At 48.2% G+C, this 24737-nt stretch overlaps 1 protein-coding gene across 1 annotated transcript in view; it reads left to right on the top strand.

Moving 5' to 3' along the window:
• The first annotated feature begins 7357 nt into the window (after nucleotides 1-7357).
• Nucleotides 7358-24737, top strand: part of ZCCHC2 (zinc finger CCHC-type containing 2) — a 57173-nt gene continuing 39793 nt past the window's right edge. The window contains exon 1 of the mRNA XM_027960853.2: nucleotides 7358-8346. Within this exon, the coding sequence (XP_027816654.2) occupies nucleotides 7384-8346 (963 nt within the window). The 5' untranslated portion in view covers nucleotides 7358-7383. The remainder of the gene's footprint in view (nucleotides 8347-24737) is intronic.

Consider the following 24737-nt stretch of genomic DNA (forward strand, 5'->3'; position numbering starts at 1 on the left):
TGGGGGAAAAGCCCAAAGAACCAGGTCTTCTCCAGGACAGAGTCTCTTTCTATTGATGGAAAAGTCATCTCTACTGGATACGATGGCTACTGATATTGAAAGTTTTGCACCAGCTTTAACAAATACATGTGCTAAGTACTAAGTCACTTCAGTTGTGTCTGACTCTTTGAGACCCTATGGACTGCAGCCCGCCAGGCTCTTCTGGCCATGGGATTTTCTAGGCAAGAACACTGGAGTGGATTGCCATTTCCTTCTCTAGGGGATCTTCCCAATCCAAGGATCGAACCCTGGCCTCTTCTGTCTCCTGCACTGGCAGGCAGATTCTTCACCACTGCCGCCACCTGGGAAGCCCATTCCCCGTTTTGAGATTACGAGCAGTCCTCTTAAATCACGTTCGAAAGGCAGATAATACAACATAATTAACTTAATAATATTTAAGATTAATCATAATACACTCCACACCAAAAGCCGTCCTCCTCGTGCTTCCTCCTGACCCCATGTAGTTAAGTTCCAGTGTGATTGCTTTGCACTCTTCTTCAGGAATATTTGTCTGAGGACGACCTTGCTTGTCTTTGGCTGTGCCCCAGGTTTCCTTCAGAACACACTGATAGGCTGACTCTGAGGACACCTCACGACTCTGCAAGCCATTTTGAGTTGATTCTAACCAGTTTCACTCTCCAATTTTTTGAAAGATCAACCTACTGAGGTAACAAGTTCAGAAAAACCATTCTCTGTTGAGTTTCTGTTCCTTTTACAAATCTTATTATTCTATTTTAGATATAGTTTTAAAGGGACTTTAATGTTTTGTCCCATTGACAAAACCAGTTAATTAGGCAGCTTTAAGTGTGCTGAACTCCATCCATAAGCTAAGCGAACTGTTTTGTTTACTCATCCTATGGATGTATACCTGCAACTGCTGTCTTTTTTTCCTAATAAAGTGGGTGAAATTTTACAATGTTCGCCTATATACCCGCCACCCAGGTTTGTCTGTTGTTGGTATTTTGTCACTTTCGCTTCATTTTTCTATTTACAATTTAAAAAATTAGGTTGTAGATATGATGGCATTTCCACCTTCAGTACTTTGCATGAACCAACTGAAAACAGTTTTCTATACAATTAAAATGTCATTATCTCATCCCAGAAAGTTAGCATTAATACAGTAACCATATCTAATCAGAAGTCCATATTCAAATGTATCTAATTATTCCCAGAATGTCTTTTAGAGTTTTTTATTTTTTTAAATCATGATCCAATCATAGATCATGAATTGCATTTGGTTGTTAAGTCTGTCTAGTTTTCTTTAGGACACAGCAGTGCCCTGCCTGTGTTTGCTTCCATGACGTTGATATTTTGGGTGATTCAGGCCCGTGTCTTCTATGAACAGTGAGTGTTAGTCATTCAGTCAAGTCAGACTCTGCAACCCTCTAGACTGAAGCCCACTAGGCTCCTCTGTCCGGAATTCTCCAGCCAAGAATACTGCAGTGAGTAGCCATTCCCTTCTCCAGGGGGTCTTCCTGACCTAGGGATTGAACCCAGGTCGAACCCCAGTTTTCTGCATTGCAGGCAGATTCTTTGCCATCTGAGTCACCAGGGAAGCCCGGTGGTGTCTATAATGTCCCCCAGTCCAGATTTTGTCTCATTTCCCCGTGATTAGATTCAGTGTAGACATTTTGGGAAGAATACTGCAAATAGTGTGTACTTTCAATGACACCCATGACATGGGGAGCAATGTTAGAGCGTCTCATTATTGGCGATGCTAATTGTGACCTCAAGGTTAAGGTGGCATCCATCAGATTTGTCAGTGGAAAAGCACCATTCCTCCCTTTTAATTAAGTGTTATTTTGAGGAACTGTGACTGTTTTGCTTCCTAACAATTTTGCACCTAGTGGTACAAATGCCTGGCTCAATTATTGCTTTTGGTGGTTGCAAAACAACACTGTCCATCTAGGGCTTCCTGGTGGCTCAATAGTAAAGAACCCATCTGCCAATGCAGGAGACATGAATTCAATCCCTGGATCAGGAGGATTCCCTGGAGAATGAAACGGCAACCCACTCCAGTATTCTTGCCTGGGAAATCCCATGGACAGAGGAGCTTTGTGGGCTCACCAATAATACGATGTCACCCTATAAAAAGTCATAAATTCAGCAAATTCTATTCTAGAGAAATCTGCTGGAACAGAGGTTATTTTTCTCCCTAGCAAGTCAGCCTTCCAGGAATTCAGTTCTACCTTTCCACAGATCCCTAGAAGGCAATGTTTTGTTTTTTCTTTTTTGGTGGGGTTGGGAGAGGGACTTCCCTCATAGCTCAGTTGGTAAAGAGTCCGCCTGCAATGCAGGAGACCCCGGTTCGATTCCTGGGCCGTGAAGACCCACTGGAGAAGGGATAGGCTACCTACTCCAGTACGCTTAGGCTTCCCTTGTGGCTCAGCTGGTGAAGAATACATCTGTAATGTGAGAGACCTGGGATTGATCCCTGGGTTGGGAAGATCCCCTGGAGAAGGGAAAAGCTACCCACTCCAGTATTCTGGCCTGGAGAATCCCATGGACTACAGTCCTGATCAGAAAGAGGTGGACACAACTGAGTGACTCTCACTTGACTTCACTGGGGGAGGGACAGCCCTTGCCTTTTTGAGCGATTGGGCAAAGGGTCTATTTGCCAGGTTACCAAAGAACCACACGAGTGCCTCAGGTGGTCCAGTTCCTTAATTTCTAACACAAATCAGCAGCCTGAGGATTTTCCAAACCAAGCCACTTTAGAACCAAATTTATGTCTGGACAGGCCCCAAAGATGGTTGGATTTCAGGGTTTCTTCATGTACAAGTGGGAAAACTTAGGCCACCTGGTCAATCTAAGGTCCTAAGAAGCTGACAAGTGGAACTGTAACTCCAGGGAGAGTCCGAATTCTACCCAATGCTGGTCTTCCAGAAAAGGTATCATACACCCTGTGTTGGGCATGGACTTCCAGCTGTCACAGCATCAACAATGAGGATTTCTTTTTATCTCAAATCTGTCATATTGGGTATTTTTAATAAACCTCATCAAAAACTTATCCTTTTAAATATGCACTCATTTTTTTCCCTTAAGTCAAATGTCAATGATTTACCCATGTTGCTTGCAAGACCTATAGACCAGCTTAACTGTTATCTCTGCTGCTGCTGCTGCTAAGTTGCTTCAGTCGCGTCCAACTCTGTGCGACCCCATAGACGGCAGCCCACCAGGCTCCCCCGTCCCTGGGATTCTCCAGGCAAGAACACTGGAGTGGGTTGCCATTTCCTTCTCCAATGCATGAAAGTGAAAAGTGAAAGTGAAGTTGCCCAGTCGTGTCTGACTCTCCGCAACCCCATGGACTGCAGCCTACCAGGCTCCTCTGTCCATGGGATTTTCCAGGCAAGAGTACTGGAGTGGGGTGCCATTGCCTTCTCCAAACTGTCATCTCTAAAGACAATTTAATATTTCATCTCTTAAAATAAATGCATGATGTTTCCCTTCTTTCCAACAGCCCTAGGGTTCTTTTGGGTTCTGAAGAAGCTGCATCCACTTCTCTGGTTCCAGGACTGATCAGGAACAGACATGTAACCTAAGCCAGTTCAGTTAGAAGAACTCTCAGAACGAGCCTGGCAATGTTGGGATGCCAATATTTTCTCTTTCCTGCTAGAGATGAAAGGGGTTCAGGTGACCACAGGAGCTGTGAGCGGTTACTTCTGGTTCCTGGGGCATTATCCATTCATTGTTTACTCAACAAACATTTAGTACCCCTATAGAAAACTGGATACAATACAGTCACTGACGTTAAGGTACTTACACTGTAAGGGAGGAAACAGGAAGGTACAAAAAGCGGGCGGCAAAGCAGCTAGAATTCACAGCAACTGAGAGAGAGCACACAGATTCTTGGCATGGATCAAGTTAGCTGTTGCAAGATACCATCTGAGGTAGAAGTGGCTGTATCTAGGCATTCTTTATGTGGGGTTGATATCTTATCAGCCTGCCTTGAACCATCCAGTTAACTGTGGTTTTAGTGAAATTTCTTGCAGTAAGCCAATTGCAAAAGCATTGCAAAGTTTCCTCAATCTTCAACCACTGGCTGGTGTCTTAATCCAAAGTATAACCTTAACTAGAAACCAGTTTTCTGGGTACATATAAATATTTGGACAACAATGTCAGTAACACCATCTTTCATTATTAATGAGGCAAATAAATCAGAGTTTTTTTTTTTTCTTTTGGCTGAGTAGTGGCATGTGGGATCTTAGTTCCCCAAACAGGGACTGGACCCATGCCTGATGCAGTAGAAGCTCAGTGTCTTAAACACTGGACCACCACAGAAGTCCCAAAACAAAGTATATTGAATATTCATTAAATATCATCTAGGGACAAGACAAAATAGCACTTTATGTCCTTAAAGATGTCTTTTACAGGATATATTCCTCTGAAAGATCTGGATACAAACACATAACCACTATTACCACAGTAATATTATTTGACCCATCTAAATGATTATATAGGGAATATATATATATGTATATATAATTAAATATAAAACGCTAGAGAATCTAGAGCAAGTGTTCCCAGTAGGTAGGCCCTGGTGGGAGGAATACCTTCCCAGGATGTCATATTAGAATTATCTGGATAGTTTGTTTTTCCAATAAATACACCTACACCTCATCCTGGGATTTCCATCGGGGCTCCTCCCTGTTGTAATACATCACTCTATTTTTTTTAAATAAGCGACTTCATTATTTTTTAAAACTTTATGTTTGGCTGTGCTGGGTCTTCGTTGCTGTGCCTGAGCCCGCTCTAGTTGCACCAGCAGGGGTTACTCTGTAGTTGAGATACCTGCGCTTCTCATTGCGGGGGAGGGGTGCTTCGCTTGCTACAGAGCACGGGCTAAGTGCATGGGCTCAGTAGTTTCGACTGGACGGCTTAGTTGCTGCGCCCCCTATGTGGGGTCTTCCCAGACCAGGGGTTGAATCTGTGTCCCCTGCATTGACAGGTGGATTCTTAACCACTGGACCCCCAGGGGAGTCCCTAGGACATCACTCTTCACTGAACATGTATTCTCACTATAGGGTGGAAAAAAAAAAACCACTGCGGCCCGGTCTAATGAGCGGCTGTATGGAGAGAGCGAGCTCCGAAACAATGTACTGGGGCGTAAGCAGCCAACTGCCCAGCCAATGGATGATAACCAGAATCATTAAAGCACAGTGCGTGTCGCTGCATTTTCTAACATGGGCCAAAGACGGAAGAACAAAAGTAATCATTACTGATTGTAAATCTGAACTCAGACCCAAATTTATGGATCAAGTATTACGGAGAGTTCATACCAAATGGCTTCTTGTTGCCAAGGAAAATGTAAAGACCATATGCCTGGATCACATGTAAAAATCATCTCCAAGGATCTAGACAGGTGACTCACTATGGACCTGTGAATATCTAGCAAGGTTACTATTGGTTGCCTAAAGTATGTCACCATAAGCTTCACAAATGATAAGACAGAAAATTCCAAGACACTTGAAGTTGACAGCAAAGGGGCAAGGATTGTAATAATAAATGTTCCTGCAAAGTTTTCTCCTGATCATTTTAGATGACACCTAAAGAACACAAGGAAATAGCAAAGTACAGGAAGAATGGCTTTTATATATTTGACATATCTCAAGTGTGTTGACGACTGAGCGACTTCACTTTCATTTTTTACTTTCATGCATTGGAGAAGGAAATGGCAACCTACTCCAGTGTTCTTGCCTGGACAATCCCAGGGACGGGGGAGCCTGGTGGGCTGCCGTCTATGGGGTCGCACAGAGTCGGACACGACTGAAGCGACTTAGCAGCAGTAGCAGCAAGTGTGTTGAAAACAACTGTTTCCCCATTTTATCGCTGAAGCAGATTCAGGCTTCAGTTCAACCTTTTATTGAAATATAAATTAGCTTCTTAGGGCATAAAATTGTAAAGAGGGCTCAGCATATGCTCTACCAACAGATGTTCAAATATTTTCAGGAAGAGTTTCGGAAAAAGTGATTCTTTTTTTTAACATCCTGCCACTACACAGCTGTAGTAGGACTTTCTAATTTAAAACCTGAAGGTTTGTTTTTTTTTAGTCCCACCTTTTAAAAATTAACCTTCAAAAGATCCAGCTGGGTGTTAAATTATAGACTTAAATTTTTTTTTTAAAGCAACAGTGAGAAGGACAAAGGTCTTCCAACGTTAAAAACGTAACAAAAACTTTAAAAAAAAAGTCAGTTCCTCAAATCACAGAGAATTCACAGGGGCACAGGAATTCAAAATTCTAGCGTAAAGGCACAGAAACGTCATGTAGCTAATAGGACAGGCCCCCGAAGATGGTGGCTCCGCGGGGCTTTGGTAACTGTCGCGGCAATAATTCCCGAAGACCGTTACAGACCGTTGGCCCCGGGGCCGCGGGGCTGCCCGCGTCGGGAGGGCCCTGCGCCCGGGGCCGCCCTCCTCGTGGGCGCCCGCCCGCTGCGCAGACCGGACACGGGGCGGCGGAGCCGCGGCGGCAGGGCCCGCGAGCCGACCTCCTGACACCCGCGGAGGTCGGGCCGGCGCGCCCCCTCCGGAGGGAGCCCGGCTCCAGGACGCGTCCCGCGCGGCCGCGACGGGAGCCGGGCGGCGCCAGGGGCGGCGGCCTGACCGGGGCGGCGGCACGGCGTCGGGAGTCAGAAACCGCGCCGGAGCCCGGAGAAGGTGCGGCTCCCTGACGGCCCCCGCGCCGTGGGCCGAGAGCGCCTCTCGCACGCGGGCAGCCCCGCGCGGTAGCTCCTCGCCCGGCCCGGAGCCCGGCTCACCGCCAGACGCCGGGACCGCGCGGGAGCCGCCGGCAGGGAAGGCGGCCGCAGGGCGGTTGGGCGTGGCCTCCCGGAGGGGGCGTGCCCCGGGGGCGGGGAGACTCGCGCAACCAGCCGTTCCGGCTGCTGATTGGCTGAGGTGCCTGCGCGGAGCCCGCAAGCGTCTCCGCCCGCCCGGCCGCTCCTCCTCTTGTCGCCACCGCCCCGTCCCCACCGGCTTGCGAGGGGACCGCTCAGGCGCCGCCGGCCCGGCCCTGCGCGGAAGACCAGAGAGCGGGAGGCGGACGGACGGAGGACACGCTCGCTAGCTCGCTCCCGACCTCGCCCGGGCTCCCAGAGGCGGCGCGGAGCCCGGGAGGGAGGAGCCGCTGCGGGCACGCCCCGCCCCCCGGCCGGGGAAGACACCGCCCGCGGCCGCCCGCGCCGGCCGAGACCCGCCCCCGGCCCGGCCCGGCCCGGCCCGGCCCCGGCGGCATGGAGGGGCCCTGCTCCTGACGGCCGCCCGCCGCCGCTGCCGCGGCCCCCGCCCCGCCCCCGGCCCCGCCCTCCTGCCCCCGCTCGCATGTCCGCGCCGCCGTAGCCGAGGATGCTGAGGATGAAGCTGCCGCTGAAGCCGACGCACCCCGCGGAGCCGCCGCCCGAGGCTGAGGAGCCAGAGGCAGACGCGCGGCCGGGCGCGAAGGCGCCTCCGCGCCGCCGCCGCGACTGCCGCCCCCCGCCGCCGCCGCCGCCGCCGCCGCCTTCAGGCGCGCCGCGGGGCCCCCCGCTGCCGCCGCCGCCGCCGCCGCCGCCGCCGTCTCGGGGGCTCGGGCCGCCTGTTGCTGGCGGGGCGGCGGCGGGGGTGGGCATGCCGGGCGGTGGCGCGGGGCCCGCGGCGGCGGCGCTGCGCGAGCAGGAGCGGGTATACGAGTGGTTCGGGATGGTGCTGGGCTCGGCGCAGCGTCTGGAGTTCATGTGCGGGCTGCTGGACCTGTGCAACCCGCTGGAGCTGCGCTTCCTCGGCTCGTGCCTGGAGGACCTGGCGCGCAAGGACTACCACTACCTGCGGGACTCGGAGGCCAAGGCCAACGGTCTCTCGGACCCGGGCCCGCTGGCCGATTTCCGAGAGCCCGCCGTGCGCTCGCGCCTCATCGTCTACCTGGCGCTGCTGGGCTCGGAGAACCGCGAGGCCGCCGGCCGCCTGCACCGCCTCCTGCCCCAGGTGGACGCGGTGCTCCGGAGCCTGCGCGCGGCCCGGGGCGAGGGCTCGCGGGGCGGCGCGGAGAACGAGCGCGGCGAGGAGGACGGCGGCGGCGAGGAGGAGGACGCCGAGAAGGACGGCTCCGGCCCGGAAGGCGGTGGCGCCGCGCCCCGGCCGGGCGGCGGGCTCGGGCTCAGGGCCCAGGAGGAACTGCTGCTGCTCTTCACCATGGCCTCGCTGCACCCGGCCTTCTCCTTCCACCAGCGCGTCACCCTGAGGGAGCACCTGGAGAGGCTCCGCGCCGCGCTCCGCGGGGGCGCCGAGGACGTAGAGGCGGCGCCGGGCCACTTGGCCGGCGCCCGGGCCCAGGTAAGGCGCGCCGGCCTCCCCGCGCCCGCGCGGCGGTCCCCGCGGCCTCCGCGCCCGGCTCCCGGACGTCCCCCGGCCCGGCCGACCCTGACCCCGGCGCCGGGACTGATGTGCGTCCGGCCGGGCCGCTCAGCCCCGCTCCCCTCACACACATACACACACACGAGCGCCCGCCATAACAGAATGCTCTGGAAGTCTCGTCCCGCCGGGGTTGCCCCGGAAGCCCGGCGCTCAGCCCGGCCCTCGGACGCGGGCTCTCGGGACCTTTCGGCCCCGACACTTGGTCGGGGCTGCGGAGCCCGGGCCGGCCGCCGCCCCGCCGCCTGGCGCTCCGCCCGCGCGTCCCGAGGCCCCGCTCGCCCCCCGGGGGCGGCGGCCCCAGGCGCGCTCCCGGCGCGCTCCGCGGTGGCCTGAGGTACAGCGCGTCGCGGGCTCTTAGACTCCTGCCCTGAGCTTGATGCTCTCAGGAAAAGTCAGAGGTGCGAAGCGACTCAAATCAGTTAGGTCGTCGGGCAGGTTGTCTGGGTAGGGAAACGTCCCCGCGGGCGGTTCTGGTGCCCTTCACCCCCGGCTAGTCCGGCTTCTAACGGGTTTGAGTCGTGTCTACACGTTTGGGTCCGGGGATGTTTGTGGGGCCTTTACTGGAAGCATAAATGGTTTCTAAAAAGTTACTGAAAGCCAAAATGTAGTAGATAAGATTAAAAGTAAGTCCCTTGTCGCAAACATGAGATAAAATTTTATAAGGCCACGAAAGCAATTTAATAACCTAGGCCCAATATAAAGCCCTTGAGTGTGACCATTTAATGGAGCAAATAGCTTTCATTTAAAGACTGTACAGTAAGTTTATTTTCGTGGTTCACGATTATTTAAAAAGCATTTATTTGGATGCCATGTTTTTCAGTTTAGGAGATCTCCAGGATGATATATTGGAAAGCGAGATTTTTTTCACTCCTTGCTTGAAAGTTTTCAGCTTATATATCTGCTGTCATTCAGACTAAAACTGGGCATTATATCTCTGCAATGGCTGTGTGGACTCAATAGACATAGACTCAAAGGAACCTGGGAGCTGGAAAGGATTTAGTGATAATCTAGGCTGAGCCCCTCCTTTTAAAAAGGAGGCTTCAGTGAAGTGACTAACCCACTTTAGGACATACTTCATCAAACTGGGACGTAGTAATGCTAGTATCCAGAATTTTGGCGAGCATGAAATATTACAGTGTCTATTTACATAGCATGCAGCTGTGTATACTGCACTCTTCAGCCTGCTTAATACTTCCAAAAAAATCCTTTGTGCCCATCAAGTTTAGAGAAGCAAGCCTGAACTCCAAAGCAGTAAGTGCTTACATATCTTACCCCCCCAAAATCCCTGTATATATTGTAAAGATAACTTAGCGTGTAGATATGAAAATGTCTCATAGTGGAGCAGTTTATATTATTCCATTCTTATCATTCCAACAAGGGTAGCCGACTTCTGGTTTTACCTGCAGTGTTGTTTTTCTCCTCTTTCAAATTTTGCTTATACTGCGAGTGTGGTAAGGGGAGAGATGCGTTCAGAGCACAGCAGTGCAATCTTTCTGTTGACCGCGGCGCGTGGCCTTCCTGGCCACCAGTGAGTGCCGGGAAGAGTGGACAGTGAGGCTGGGCACGCTGCCGCGAGTGTGAGCGCATCGTCCCTTCTCGGACGGTGCCGGGGTCGTGGCCGTCCGCGGGAGCGGGGGTGGATGACGGGGCGCACGCCTGCAGGCGACACTGAACGCCGTTTGTGGACGTCGGCGGCCTGTTTCCTCCCCCGTGGTTGGGGGCTGCCGTGACGGATCACCCCGTCTTACTCAGCTGTTGCTGCCCCGCACTCGGCTCGTCAGCGGGACTCCGAGCCCCTCAGGCGTGGCCGCTTCTGGCCCCGAGGACGTGCCCGCGGGTCTTCCTGCTGCCAGGCTGCCCCGAGAGGCGGCTCGCGGGGGTCTCCACACTTCAGCCCCGCCGCTCGCGGTCTTGGCCGCCCTGGCCTGAGGAGGGAGGGCCCACCCCGCAGTCCGCAGGGAGGCGCCGGGGCTCGCGCCTGAGGGCCGCGCGGGCACGCGCCGCCGAGGGCCGGCGGCGGGGGGGCGGGCGGGGGGCGTCCGCGGGGCCCCGCCCTCCCCCGCCCTGCAAGATGGCGGCCGCGCGCCGCCCACGTGACGGGCGCTGGCCCCGCCCCCGGAGGTGCGCTGCGCCGCCGTGCGGGGGCGCGGGGGGGTTCCCTTTGGGGTCCGCTGGGCGAGGCGGGGACCGGGGTCGCCCGAGAGCCGTGGGGAGGGTTTGCTCTGGGACTGGCAGAGGCGGGTATCGTGGCAGCCTTCTTTTGCCCGGAAGTAACCTTTTAGGCCGATCCTTGTAACTTTTTAATTGTCCAGGAATAATTCTATTTCTCTGCTTTCTTAAATGTCATACATACTATCAATAAATGGATGAAGTAGAACTAATTTTCTTTTAATTTTCTCTTAGAGCATGCTAGCCCAGAATAGTGTTCCTGGCTCTTTTAGGGTTTGTATCCAATTCATAATATGCTGCAGTTTCTCGTTAAAATTTTAAAAACTAAAGACATTTGTCGGTAGAACTTGTATTTCAGTGCGAATTTTAATTCTGGTCGTATGCTTTCAAGCTGACCCAGTCTCAGCAACTGTTGGTTTAGTGGCATAAGGTGGTCACGATGTCAATAAAAGTGACAAGTCCACAAACACTACTAGAGCTTACTACTAAGTAGGTCATTTTAGAATAATGGAGATTTAACAAATATATTTTTACTTTTAAAAGAGGCATTTCTAGAGTTTTCCTACAGGATTTGGATGTTTTCAGAGTAAATGTTACACAGGATTACAACTTAAATGTTGGCCTTGCTTTTAGGAGACTTGTGGGTGAAGCTCATGTTCGTCACAGCTGCAGTGAATTGCCAATCACTGGCATAAAATTAAGCAACTAGCCCAGTTGGCAGCAGTGAAAATTACTAACAATGTCCTGGGAAATTTGTGTGATTGATGCATGTCGGTGTTAATGAAATGAAGTACTGCATGTATAGCATAGCTGAAAAAAACTGGTGTTAAAATGGGCCCTTTACTATTAGGAACACAGGGTATAAATGGTGTTAGCAATAGCAGCAAAAAATGAATGTGTTTTTAAATTACATACTTAATGATTAAGTTTTTGTTTTCTGGCTGTGCTGGGTTTTCATTGAGGTGCAGGCTTTCTGTAGTAGCAGTGAGCAGGGCCTGCTCTAGTTGTGGTGCGTGGCCTTCTCACTGTGGCAGCTCTCCTGTGGCGGAGCACACGCTCTGGGCTCGAGGGCTCAGTAGTTGTGGCACACAGGCTTAGTTGCTCCACTGCATGTGGGATCTTCCTGGATCACGGATGGAACCCATGTCCCGTGAGTTGGCAGTCAGATACTACCAGGGAAGTCCATGATCAAGTATTTTAAAAAGATACTAGTCTTGTTGCTGTTTCATTGAAAGGATGAAAGACAGCCCCTATCTTTGTTTCCTATCTTTGCATACTTACTAAAGACCCTCTGTTTATGAAAATGGATCCTCTAGTTCTGGAGGCTTAGCCCCCAGTTAGTGACACAAAGATGAAAAGAGCTAAAATTACCATGAAAGAGGAAAGTGAAAAAGTTGGTTTAAAGCTCAGCATTCAGAAAATGAAGATCATGGCATCTGGTCCCACCACTTCATGGGAAATATATGGGGAAACAGTGTCAGACTTTATTTTTGGGGCTGCAGGTGGTGATTGCAGCCATGAAATTAAAAGACACTTACTCCTTGGATGGAAAGTTATGACCAACCTAGATAGCATATTCAAAAGCAGAGACATTACTTTGCCAACAAAGGTCTGTCTAGTCAAGGCTATGATTTTTCTAGTGGTCACGTATGGCTGTGAGAGTTGGACTGTGAAGAAACCTGACTACCGAAGAATTGATGCTTTTGAACTGTGGTATTGGAGAAGACTCTTGAGAGTCCCTTGGACTGCAAGGAGATCCAACCAGTCCATTCTAAAGGAGATCAGTCCTGAGTGTTCATTGGAAGGACTGATGCTGAAGCGGAAACTCCAATATTTTGGCCACCTCATGTGAAGAATTGACTCATTGGAAAAGACGCTGATGCTAGGAGGGATTGGGGGCAGGAGGAGAAGGGGACGACAGAGGATGAGATGGCTGGATGGCATCACTGACTCGATGGACATGAGTTTGAGTGAACTCCGGGAGTTGGTGATGGACAGGGAGGCCTGGCGTGCTGTGATTCATGGAGTTGCAAAGAGTCGGACACGACTGAGCGACTGAACTGAATAGTCGTTAGTGGTTAACGTTGTTGGTATGGCCTTGTTTCTCTGGAGATTGTTTTTAGTATCTTCAAAAGTTAATTATTTGGCAAATAGTGTTAATGTTTGAATTAAAGATAGAAACTGAACATTTATGTTATATGTTATAGCAGATAGCATTTAGTGTTATTTGAACTCACACACAAAAATAAGTGACTGTGTCCTTTAAAAAAAGATCAGTGAAGATACTTAAAAGGAAAACTTGGCAAAATTGTTACTTTTTCATAGCATAGGTTAATTAGATATATTGTACTTGACAAAACAAGTACCTCAACTAGTTTTAATAATACAGATAACATACTGGTGGTGTTAGGACCTAAAAAAGAAAACTCTTTTGGAAAGAGTGCTCTTTTGGAAATAAGTGCTCCTGTCCTGGATGATGAGGATGTGTCTGTGGCAGTCAGAATCCTAGTGAGAGCCCTGAACTGAAGTGAGACCAGGGAGGTTCGTGTCCAGATGTCAGCTGTTGGTGGATTAGGCCCTAAAAAGATGCTTTCCAAAAATGACATTTGAAAAGAACAACAACACTGTTCACAGTAATAAAACCTTTATTTAATTTGTTGTCCACTGCTGGGAGCTTTTACAGTGACTTGGGTCCCTGGAGCAGTGGGCACTGTCTGAGAAGGCTCCTATCGGAGGGATAATAATGGTACTTATGTTATTTTGCAAGGATTAAATGAATGAGTACTTGTGGAATGATGTCTAGTACATGATTTTTAATAAGTGTTAGCAGTTATTAATGGAAGTAAAACTTTCTTTGGACGGTGCTGAAGAGAAGTGAGTGTAGCATCTAGAAACTGAGAGTAGGGAGTAGAGCGAGTCATGACTTTTACAGGAAACTTTAGGTTGTTTTGGCTGCATTGAGGAATAAAAGCAGTTCAGCTAATAAATGCCTCCTGGGAGAGGCTTTTAGAATATCATAGTTAAGCAGTAATTACTTTCATAGCAAATGGCAGCTATTGGGTATCCTCCCCAGTTACTTAATTTTTCTCAGCGGTGGTTTTCTGAGGCAAGACTAATTCAGGAAAATCTCACTCACACTGTAGGTTAGTATACCATTAGTTCAGTTCAGTCACTCAGTTGTGGCCAACTCTTTTCGACTCCATGAACCGCAGCATGCCCCTGTCCATCACCAACTCCCAGAGTTCACTCAAACTCATGTCCATCGAGTCGGTGATGCCATCCAGCCATCTCATCCTCTGTCATCCCCTTCTCCTCCTGCCCCCAGTCCCTCCCAGCATCAGGGTCTTTTCCAATGAGTCAACTCTTCGCATGAGGTGGCCAAAGTATTGGAGTTTCAGCTTCAACATCACTCCTTCCAGTGAACACCCAGGACTGATTTCCTTTAGGATGGACTGGTTGGATCTCCTTGCAGTCCAAGGGACTCTCAAGAGTCTTCTCCAACACCACAGTTCAAAAGCATCAATTCTTCGGTGCTCAGCTTTCTTTATAGCCCAACTCTCGCATCCATACATGACTACTGGAAAAACCATAGCCTTGACTAGATGGACCTTTGTTGGCAAAGTAATATTTCTGCTTTTCAATATACTATGTAGGTTGGTCATAACTTTCCATCCAAGGAGTAAGCGTCTTTTAATTTCATGGCTGCAGTCACCATCTGCAGTGATTTTCGAGCCACCAAAAATAAAGTCTGACACTGTTTCCACTGTTTCCCTATATATTTCCCATGAAGTGGTGGGACCAGATGCCGTGATCTTTGTTTTCTGAATGTTGAGCTTTAAGCCAACTTTTTCACTCTCCTCTTTCACTTTCATGAAGAGGCTCTTTAGTTCCTCTTCACTTTCTGCCATAAGAACTTCTCTGCAAATCAGCTAATGTTATAGCTGATATATATATATATATATATATATATATACAATTTACCTTTTGTGGGTTTGTTTTGTGTGTATGTGTTTGGGATGGGGCAGGAATTGTGTTGTTCACTTCAGTCGCTCAGTCGTGTCCCAACTCTTTGTGACCCCATGGACTGCAGCACGCCAGCCTTCCCTGTCCATCACCAACTTCCAAAGTTTGCTCAAACTCACATCCATCAATTTGGTGATGCAGTCCAACCATCTTATCCTCTGTCATCCCCTTCTTCTCCCTTCAATCTTCCCCAGCATCAGGGTCTTTTCCAATGAGTCAGTTCTTCACATCAGGTGGCCAAAGTATTAGAGATTTAGCATCAGTCCTTCCAGTGAATATTCAGGACTGATTTCCTTTGGGATGGACTGGTTTGATCTTGTTGCTGTGCAAGGGACTCTCAAGAGTCTTTTCCAGGACCACACAGTTCAAAAACATCAATCCTTTGGCGCTCAGTTTTCTTTATGGTCCAGCTCTCACATCCATACATAACTACTGGAAAAACCATCACTTTGACTAGACTTTGTTGGCAAAGTAATGTCTCTGCTGTATTTAATATGCTGTCTGGGTTGGTCATAGCTTTTCTTCTAAGGAGCAAGCATCTTTTAATTTCATGGCTGAGCCTCAGTCTTATCTGTGAAGTTGGAACAACAACATCTCTTTAAGTTATGGTGTTTGCATTAGGGAGACAAAATGATTCAAATTGTCTTGAGCACAAATTCATTGAGAATGATATTCAGTGCCTTTTCTTTTCCACTAAGATGCAGCCATTCAGATTGCTACATAAATTGTTTTCAGGAATAGGTTTTCTTTTTTTTTTCTTAATAAAAAGTCTATATGGTATAGTATAGAAAATACTATAGACTATAGTAATATAGAAAATATTCTCTGTTACCGTATCTCTAAATTGATTGGTGTTCCAAGAAGGTAATTAATTAAGCTGGTATGTGAGACATATTTCAGACAGCTTTGTTAGTTCTTATGTTGTTAAGATCTGATAAGCTACAGACAGGCCCAAAGGAAGCATTTCTCTGGGTCACAGATCATTAAAATATGTATTTTCCCCATATTGGATTTGGGGGTGGGAATGGAGAAAACACATAGTTTGAATTTGGGTTATCATGAACTCCCTTGCAAATGTAATCTACTTAAATTTTTTCACATTTAGTTAGGGTAATATAAAGGGCTCAGACGGTAAAGAATCCTCCTGCTATGCGAGATTTGGGTTCCATCCGTGGGTTAGGAAGATGCCCTGGAGAAGGGAATGGCTACCCACTCCAGTATTCTTTCCTGGCGAATTCTGTGGACAGAGGAGCCTGGTGGGCTACAGCCCATAGGGTTGTGAAGAGTCTGACAGGACTGAGCGATTAACTCTTCAAAGATATTTTGCAGTTCTGTTAAGTTATATATTTTTAAAATTTATTTCAGAGTACAAACTGGAATCTATAAATAATTTAACTTTTTAATACTTTTTTAAAGAGCTATACGTTGGCTGGTTTTTAAACCTATTTAATGTTTTTGATCTTCCTTAGTAATAGTAGCTTAATTTTTTTTTTTTTTTTTTAAGAAAAGCAAATACAGCCTGCACTACTCTCAAAGCAGACTGGGCTTCACTTCTATCAACTCTCTCTTCCATCCTGGAGGACCGTGTCGTCACAGGGCTCCTGTTCTTCGCAGAGAGTGCTTTGTCCCGCAGGTCGCTTCATCCGGGCTGTGTGAACAGTCACTCCAGAGGGGCCGTGCCTGGGCCGGCGTGTGTGTTTCAGGTGCGGCAGTTGCTGGGCGCGCACTCGTCCTTCTTGTCTTCCTCCTGCGCTCCAGAGAGCACTTGGTTTAGTGCCCTTTGAAACGCCTCAGTCCATTAGGCATGTTCAGTGCTCACTCAGGAAATGATCTGAGATGACTTTGGCGAGTTGTTTGGTCTTTCCAAGTTTCAGACTGCTCTGAATAGAATAGGGTCCCCTCACCATTTATTGCAAAGAACGGCTGTGAAGATGAGCACAACAGTGTACATGAGACACTTGGTCAGCAAGCCGGAGACAGGCCGGCTCACCCGTGGGTGGGTCCAAGGGTGGGCAGCGCAGTTTGACTGTAGTGGATGAAAACGGGTTGGGCTGCATAGGAGCTTGAAGGTCAGATGAAAGAAACTGGTTTGCAGTGAGAGCAGGTGAGAATTTGTATGTCTTCCTGAAACGTTGACTATCCCTTTACATTCATATGTGTGAAAAGAATGCATCACTGATTTGTTATTAAAAAGAAAAAAAGACATCTTCCAAACTCATCCAGTTTTCTCAATGGTTCCATTACATTTCTGGTCACTCTGATTTGCTTGGTAACCTTAATCCTCTCTCCTTCATAAGATGAATTGACCCTTTTCCCATCCTCGCTGACACCGTTCTCTTTGAGGACTTGGTCTCTGATTCCCTTTCAGCCTCCCCGCCTCTTACCTGCTGATACCACTGCCAGGCCCACCTTCCTAAAGCAGTGCTTCCTCATACCACGTGTGCTCGCAGTGACGGGTGGAGCCTGTAGGTCTCAGGACTCACAGGCCGTCTCCCGCTCCTCCCTCCTGCTCACGGTCTGTGGTTTTATTCGAGGCTGACTCATGCCGTCACCTCTTGTGTGGTGGTGTTTAGAGTTGTCCTTGTGGTAATCTTGGAAGTCTTTGCTGCCTCTGCCTTCCAATAGCCTGTATATTCTCTGTTACAGTTTTGGTACTTATCCTGTGATTTCTTTTTCCTTTTTTTAAATTTACTTTGAATTATTTTTAACTTAAAATCCAGGAGGGAAGGTCAATCTTATAGGTTCCACAAAAACTTAACGTATCACATTTCATTTTTTTTTTTTGTCAGCGTTGCATATATCATAAGTGCTCAGTCAAAATTTCCTATCCTTAGAATATTTCAAATAGTACTCTGAAAAATACCATTATGATTAATTACTGTAAGACAGAGTGCATCAGGCAGTGATTTTTTTTTTCTTGGTCTTGATGAATTATCAGCTACTTTGTTATTTGCAGCCATGCAGTAAATGTGCACAATATAGATAGGCACAGTTGTTTTGGAAATAATACAAGGAATTGTTTGTTTAGATAGAAAGCATGGACCAGTATAGATTTGAACCGAAGCTTCAATGAGTGAATGCTGAATAGTTGTACTTATTAATTATTCTTTCACAATCAGGTCATGCTTACTCTGCTCCTTAAGTTAACTAAGCTTTTGTGTGTGTGTGTGGGGGGGGGTGCACATTTTGCAAACCTATGGGTGATGTTTTGATAGGATGAAGAGTCACAAGTCACAGGCTGTCTTCTCCTTATTTGGGTGGTTGTGGTTATTGCTGTCTAGTGCTGCTCCCCAGCCTTGTGGTTCGCTTGGGGGATGCTGGGAGCCTGATAGGGAGTTGGAGTGCAGCACCTTGCTAATGGGGCTTCCCAGGTGGCACAGTGGCCAAGAATCCGCCTGTCAGTGAGGAGACATAGGAGACGCAGGTTCGATCCCTGGGTCAGGAAGATCCCCAGAAGGGAATGGCAACCCACTCCAGTGTTCTTACCTGGAAAATCCCATGGACAGAGGAGCCTGGCAGGCTACAGTCTAAGAGTCACAGAGTCAGACATGACAGAGCACACATGTGATCTTGCTTATGATCTGAAAGTTAAAAACTTTTTGGTCACTCAAGTGAACAACTTTATAACCTAAGAAGTATGGAGTTTTTATGTTTCTTGTTCAGTTCAGTTCAGTCGCTCAGTTGTGTCTGACTCTTTGCGACCCCGTGAATCACAGCACACCAGGCCTCCCTGTCCATCACAAACTCCCGGAGTTCACTCAGACTCACGTCCATCGAGTCTGTGATGCCATCCAGCCGTCTCATCCTCTGTCATCCCCTTCTCCTCCTGCCCCCAATCCTTCCCAGCATCAGAGTCTTTTCCAGTGAGTCATCTCTTCACATGAGGTGGCCAAAGTACTGGAGTTTCAGCTTTAGCATCATTCCTTCCAAAGAAATCCCAGGGCTGATCTCCTTCAGAATGGACTGGTTGGATCTCCTTGCAGTCCAAGGGACTCTCAAGAGTCTTGTCCAACACCACAGTTCAAAAGTATCAATTCTTTGGCACTCAGCTTTCTTCACAGTCCAACTATCACATCCATATGTGACCACAGGAAAAACCATAGCCTTGACTAGACGGACTTTTGTTGGCAAAGTAATGTCTCTGCTTTTCTAGGTTGGTCATAACTTTCCTTCCAAGGAGTAAGCGACTTTTAATTTCATGGCTGCAATCACCATCTGCAGTGATTTTGGAGCCCCCCAAAATAAAGTCTGACACTGTTTCCATTGTTTCCCCATCTATTTCCCGTGGAGTGATGGGACCAGATGCCATGATCTTCATTTTCTGAATGTTGAGCTTTAACCCAACGTTTTCACTCTCCTCTTTCACTTTCATCAAGAGGCTTTTTAGTTCCTTTTCACTTTCTGTCATAAGGGTGGTGTCATCTGCATATCTGACGGTATTGATATTTCTCCCGCCAGTCTTGATTCCAGCTTGTGTTTCTTCCAGCCCAGCGTTTCTCATGATGTACTCTGCATAGAAGTTAAATAAGCAGGGTGACAATATACAGCCTTGACGCACTCCTTTTCCGATTTGGAACCAGTCTTTTGTTCCATGTCCAGTTCTAACTGTTGCTTCCTGACCTGCATACAGATTTCTCAAGAGGCAGGTCAGGTGGTCTGGTATTCCCATCTCTTTCAGAATTTTGCACAGTTTATTGTGATCCACACAGTCAAAGGCTTTGGCATAGTCAATAAAGCAGAAATAGATGTTTTTCTGGAGCTCTCTCGCTTTTTCGATGATCCAGCGGATGTTGGCAATTTGATCTCTGGTTCCTCTGCCTTTTCTAAAACCAGCTGGAACATCAGGAAGTTCATGCTTCACATATTGCTGAAGTCTGGCTTGGAGAATTTTGAGCATTACTTTACTAGCATGTGAGATGAGTACAATTGTGCAGTAGTTTGAGCATTCTTTGGCATTGCCAAGAATGTTTCTTGTTAGGAATGTTTAAATTAGGATAGTTAAGAAACATAATGTTTTCTTGGTATGATTGATTTTTGTTTTGGGTATCAAACGATGTTAAGTTGTCTAGTGGTCCTGGGAGGTACAGTGTGATGGTGTGTGAGCCAAAGTGTTTGGAGAAGACGTCCTCGGGGAAGAGGCCATCTGCTGACGGAGGGGTGGGGGTAGGGTGGGAGTGGGGGTGGTGGTTTGGGGAAGGTGTCATTTGTACTTGGTGGGGTTAAACACGAGGCCTGATGAAGTGTTTCCTGACACAAATCATCACTGACCTTTCTGTCAAAGATCCTTCATAGGCTTTGTGAGCATTTCGGTGAAGAACCCTTCTCCTCTGGGGATGAAGTTCAGTTAGGAGTCCCTGCAGTGCCGTTGGCTGTTGGGGTCCTGAGCCCAGGCTCACCTCCCAGCAAGGCCCGCTCGTGTCTCCTGTTGTGGGGGTGGGGGTGGGGGTTGTGAAGGAGACGGCAGCTCACTTGTGCGCAGGCTGGGGAGGCGAGACACAGCCTCACAAGGTCCTTTGGGTCTCATGCTCAGGGGTCAGGGGTGTGTGCTTCTCAGCTCACCCAGAAGCCTTCTTGCAAAGTGGGGATCTGAAGGTCTGGGCGCCGCCAGCCCAGGGATGCAGCAAATCCTGATTCAACCTCCTTGTTGTTGTTCAGACTCTGCGACCCCACAGACTGTAGCCCACCAGTCTCCTCCGTCCATGGGATTTCCCAGGAAAGAACACAGGAGTGGGTTGCCATTTCCTCCTCCAGGGGGTCTTGCCCACCCAGGGGTTGAACTTGTGTCTCTTGCGTCTCCTATCTTGGCAGGCGGATTCTTTACCACTGTGTCCAGAAACACACAGGGCGCTTCATGAGGGAAACGCCAGGCTGTTTCTGGGTGGAACTGCTGCCTCTCCTCTTCCCTGCTCTACTCCCCGTCTCCCTGGTCAGCTTCTGCATCAGCATCCTTTCTGCTGGTTCTCCCCCGGGTGTGCATCCTGCAAGTTCAGTTTTCTAGAAGAGACAGTGTCATCGACAATATTAATGTTTGGTTTTTGGTTTTTTGTGATAAATTCAGAATTCCCCCAAACACACATAAAGTTGCAGTGAGTCAAGTTTCCCCATTCCATCCTATTCAACCACCCAGCTCCAGCCATGCCTGCTGTGGTCACAGAGGTGCCGGCCCTCAGCTCACCCGGGTGGTCGTGGGAAGAACTGAGAGTCGGGTCTGGGCTGTGGGCTGCGGTGGCCGAGTGTGGACACGCGGTCAGTGCATAGCTAGCCCTTCCCCCGCTGTCAGTGACTAGAGCACGTTTACCCACACTTTTAACGTAGGGACTCTGCCACACTTGTCTGGCTGAATCATCTTTTCCACACATTTCTAGTCAAACAGTAAGTTACATAGGGAGTGAGTTCACGGCCATAGCAGAAGTCATGGCAGACTGTTTCTAAGCTGCTGACTCTCCAGTCTCCTCCTTTCTGCCCTGTTGGGTCGATCTTGTTCTTCGCGGCAAAACTTGAATGCAGGCGGCATCCGCATCTCTCTCCCACCACAACTCACCCCTCATCAGATGCGCTAGGTTGATTCTGGAGAAGGCGATGGCACCCACTCGAGTACTCTTGCCTGGAGCATCCCATGGATGGAGGAGCCTGGTGGGCTGCAGTCCATGGGGTCGCTGAGGGTCGGACAGGACTGAGCGACTTCCCTTTCACTTTTCTCTTTCATGCATTGGAGGAGGAAATGGCAACCCACTCCAGTGTTCTTGCCTGGAGAATCTCAGAGACGGGGGAGCCTGGTGGGCTGCCGTCTGTGGGGTCACACAGAGTCAGACACGACTGAAGTGACTTAGCAGCAGCAGCAGCAAGTTGATTCAGGACTTTCCTTTGGGTTGGGTTACACTGTTTTCACTGAGGAAAGATGAGACAGATGTCTGCCTTTCCCCCACATCCTCTCAATTGAAGAGACAGACAGTAAATAATTCTTAACTTCGCCTGAGCTTCTTCCCTCTTCTATCAAAATAGATGAAATTTGACATCTCAGTAGTGTTTCTAATAGTGAATCATTTTTCTGACATTCAAAGAAAGACTTTCTATGAATCTTGCTTAGATAATAGCATATACTTGAGGTACAACCCTGGTTATTTAAAGAGAATTTACCATGTAGTACTGTAACAGATTACTTCCAAACTTACTGACTTAAAGCAACAACCGTTTTTCCCTTAGTGTTATGTCTCATAATTCTGTGGGCCGGGAATTCAGACAGGGAGCTAACAGCAAGAGCGACTTGTGTCTGCTGCAGAATGTCTGGACACGCAGCTGGCGGCTGCAGGCCTCTCTCGCCTTGCCTCTCTCTGTGTGTCTATGGCGCGGCGTCTCTGGGGAACCACTGTTCCTACAGGCCTGGGGTCCCAGAGCAAGTGTTCCCAGAGGCCCAGCGGCAAGGCTTCTATGACCTATCTCGGCCATTCCAGAACGGCTCTTGATCCCATCCTCCTGGTTAGGCCTGTCTCTGAAGTCGGTCCAGATCCACCTGCTGGAGAATTATACCCACATTTCAGCAGGAGGAGTAGGCACAGTATTTTGGGCTGTCTTTACCCCAGAAACTTCATAGGGTGTTGTCATATACTAATGTTAAATTCTCAGTCTGATTTGATGAGTGTAAAAATTTGACATTAGTAAGTTTAGTATGGAGAAGGCAATGACACCCCACTCCAGTACTCTTGCCTGGAAAATCCCATGGACGGAGGAGCCTGGTAGGCTGCAGTCCATGGGGTCGCACAGAATCAGACACGACTGAGCAACTTCACTTTCACTTTTCACTTTCATGCATTGGAGAAGGAAATGGCAGCCCACTCCAGTTTCTTGCTTGGAGAATCCCAGGGATGGGGGAGCCTGGTGGGCTGCCATCTATGGAGTCGCACAGAATCGGACACGACTGAAGCGACTTAGCGGCAGCAGCAGCAGCAAGTTTAGTATAAAAACAATTTCTGTGCTTTTTTTTTTTTTTTTTCCTTTTTTTCTTAGAATGTTTTGGTATTTTAAGATGTACCGTCTGCATCAAAGGACGGCAGAAAACATATCGAACATTGGTAGATGTGCTGGGATAAAGTCTATCCGGTTAGACCTTTGTTAGAGTAACCTGAGACCTGCATGATCTTTGCTCTAATGATGTGTTCTCAGAGAAGGGTCTTCTTGGAACTGCGTAGTCAATTTGACTGTTTCACAGACTTTCTTCACATTTAAGAGATCTCCAGTAATTGTGATGGATCTGCATGTGTAAAAGTGAAGTCTGAGCAGTCTTTTAGAATAACCGAGATATGTTCCATGACACGTGGGTTTGAGTTGACCAGGAGCACGCCACAGGTCAGAAGAAGCTTTCTGAGCTCAGATGAGCTGCCTCAGCAGGAAGGAGAAGGGCACACACATGCGGGGCTCTCTTTGCTCCTGCACATATTTTTGCCAGCTTAGGGTTTTTTAAATTTGTCATCTTCTTCCAGAAGAGAAAAATTCTCCCATTTCCCACTTGGTCCTGATCCTTTTTCTAAAACGCTGATTCTGGCGTGTCATCTGTGTTGCATTTGCATAGGAATCTGAACTTAATAGAGAACATGGGCGCTATTCCTTCCTGCAGGGTCCCATTAAACCAGTGGTTCTCAGGTTTTATGGTGCTTTTCCCTGCACACGGTAAAAGCACACGTGCCAGGGGAGAGGAGACAGCGGAACCAACAGCTGTTCCTGCTGAGGCCAGGAAGCCCCGTGATTCTGATCTCTGTAGCTCCTGAGATGTTAGATTCAGTTTTGGTTAAATTAATAAAATCAAAATTTTTTAGTTTCTAAAACATAGTCTAAATGACTATATAGCAGTGATACATGCTGGGATTCGGTGTTGGGAGGAGGGGCAGAAAGCTTAATTAATAGACATTTCATGGGTCAATGAACTTTGGTCCTTGGATAGAAATTCAAATTCCATTTTTCTGCCTGCGTTATTAAACTAGGAGGTTTTTGAGTTGGTTGTTAAATTGTGTTCTTCAAAGTAACTTCAGACTTTAAAAGTGATTCCATACAGCTGTTTCATTACAGAATTTATGGAGGCAATGTGATAGAACTATTCTTAATTTTTTTTATTGTGGTGAAATATATATGCGTCCTAAGTCGCTTCAGTCGTGTCCAGGTCTCTGCAACCCTTTGGACTGTAGTCCGCCAGGCTTCTCTGTCCAAGGATTCTCTAGGCAAGGATACTGGAGTGGTTGCCATGTTTTCCCCAGGGGATCTTCCCCACCCAGGGTTCAGACCCCAGTCTCCTGCGTCAGTAGGCAGGCTCTTTACCACTGTATACAACTCCGAGTGCTGTTTTCATGGTTTTGAGTATGCACTTCAGTGGCGTTCACATTGCTGTGCAACCACCGGCACCATCTGTCTGTGGAACGTTTCTTTTATCCCAAACTGAGACTGTGTCCATTAAGCCACTACTCCCATCCCCAATTCTCTGAAGCCCCTGGTTAGAACCACCATACTGTCCGCGAATGTGACTGCTCTAGAGTGCCTCATATAAGCGGAATCATACAGAATCTGCCGTTTTGTGCCTGGCTTATTTCACTTAGCATAATGCCCTAAAGATTTCACCCATGTGTCAATTTTATGCCTTCTTAAGGCTGAGTAATACTCAGTTGTACGTATACCTCATTTTGTTTATCGGTTCATCCATGGACTTCTGAATAGTCCACCTTTCGGCTGTAGTGAACACTGGAGTACTAACTACCTGCTTGGGTGTCTTCTTCAGCTCTTCTGGGTATATGGCTAGGAGTGGAATTGCTGAATCATACGATAATTTTATTTATTTATTTAGTAAATTTTACTGTGGCTGCACTGTATACACTCCTACCAGCAAGGCACAAGGGCTCCAATTTCTCCCCATATTCACCAATACTTGTTGTCTGGTTTTGGATAGTCGCCTTTCTGATGGGTATGAAGTGGTATCTCATTGTAGTTGTGCTTTGCACTTCCCTGACGGAAACTGTTCTTTCTTGTATAGTTTAGCATTCATTTATTTTCAATGGTGAGTGTTATTTTTAATTTATGAACCACATATGAACAATATGGAATATGCCCTTAAGAAATGGTTGGCGGGGGGGCGGTCC

Source organism: Ovis aries, chromosome 23 (genome assembly GCF_016772045.2).
Source record: "Ovis aries strain OAR_USU_Benz2616 breed Rambouillet chromosome 23, ARS-UI_Ramb_v3.0, whole genome shotgun sequence".
Taxonomy (NCBI): domain Eukaryota; kingdom Metazoa; phylum Chordata; class Mammalia; order Artiodactyla; family Bovidae; genus Ovis; species Ovis aries.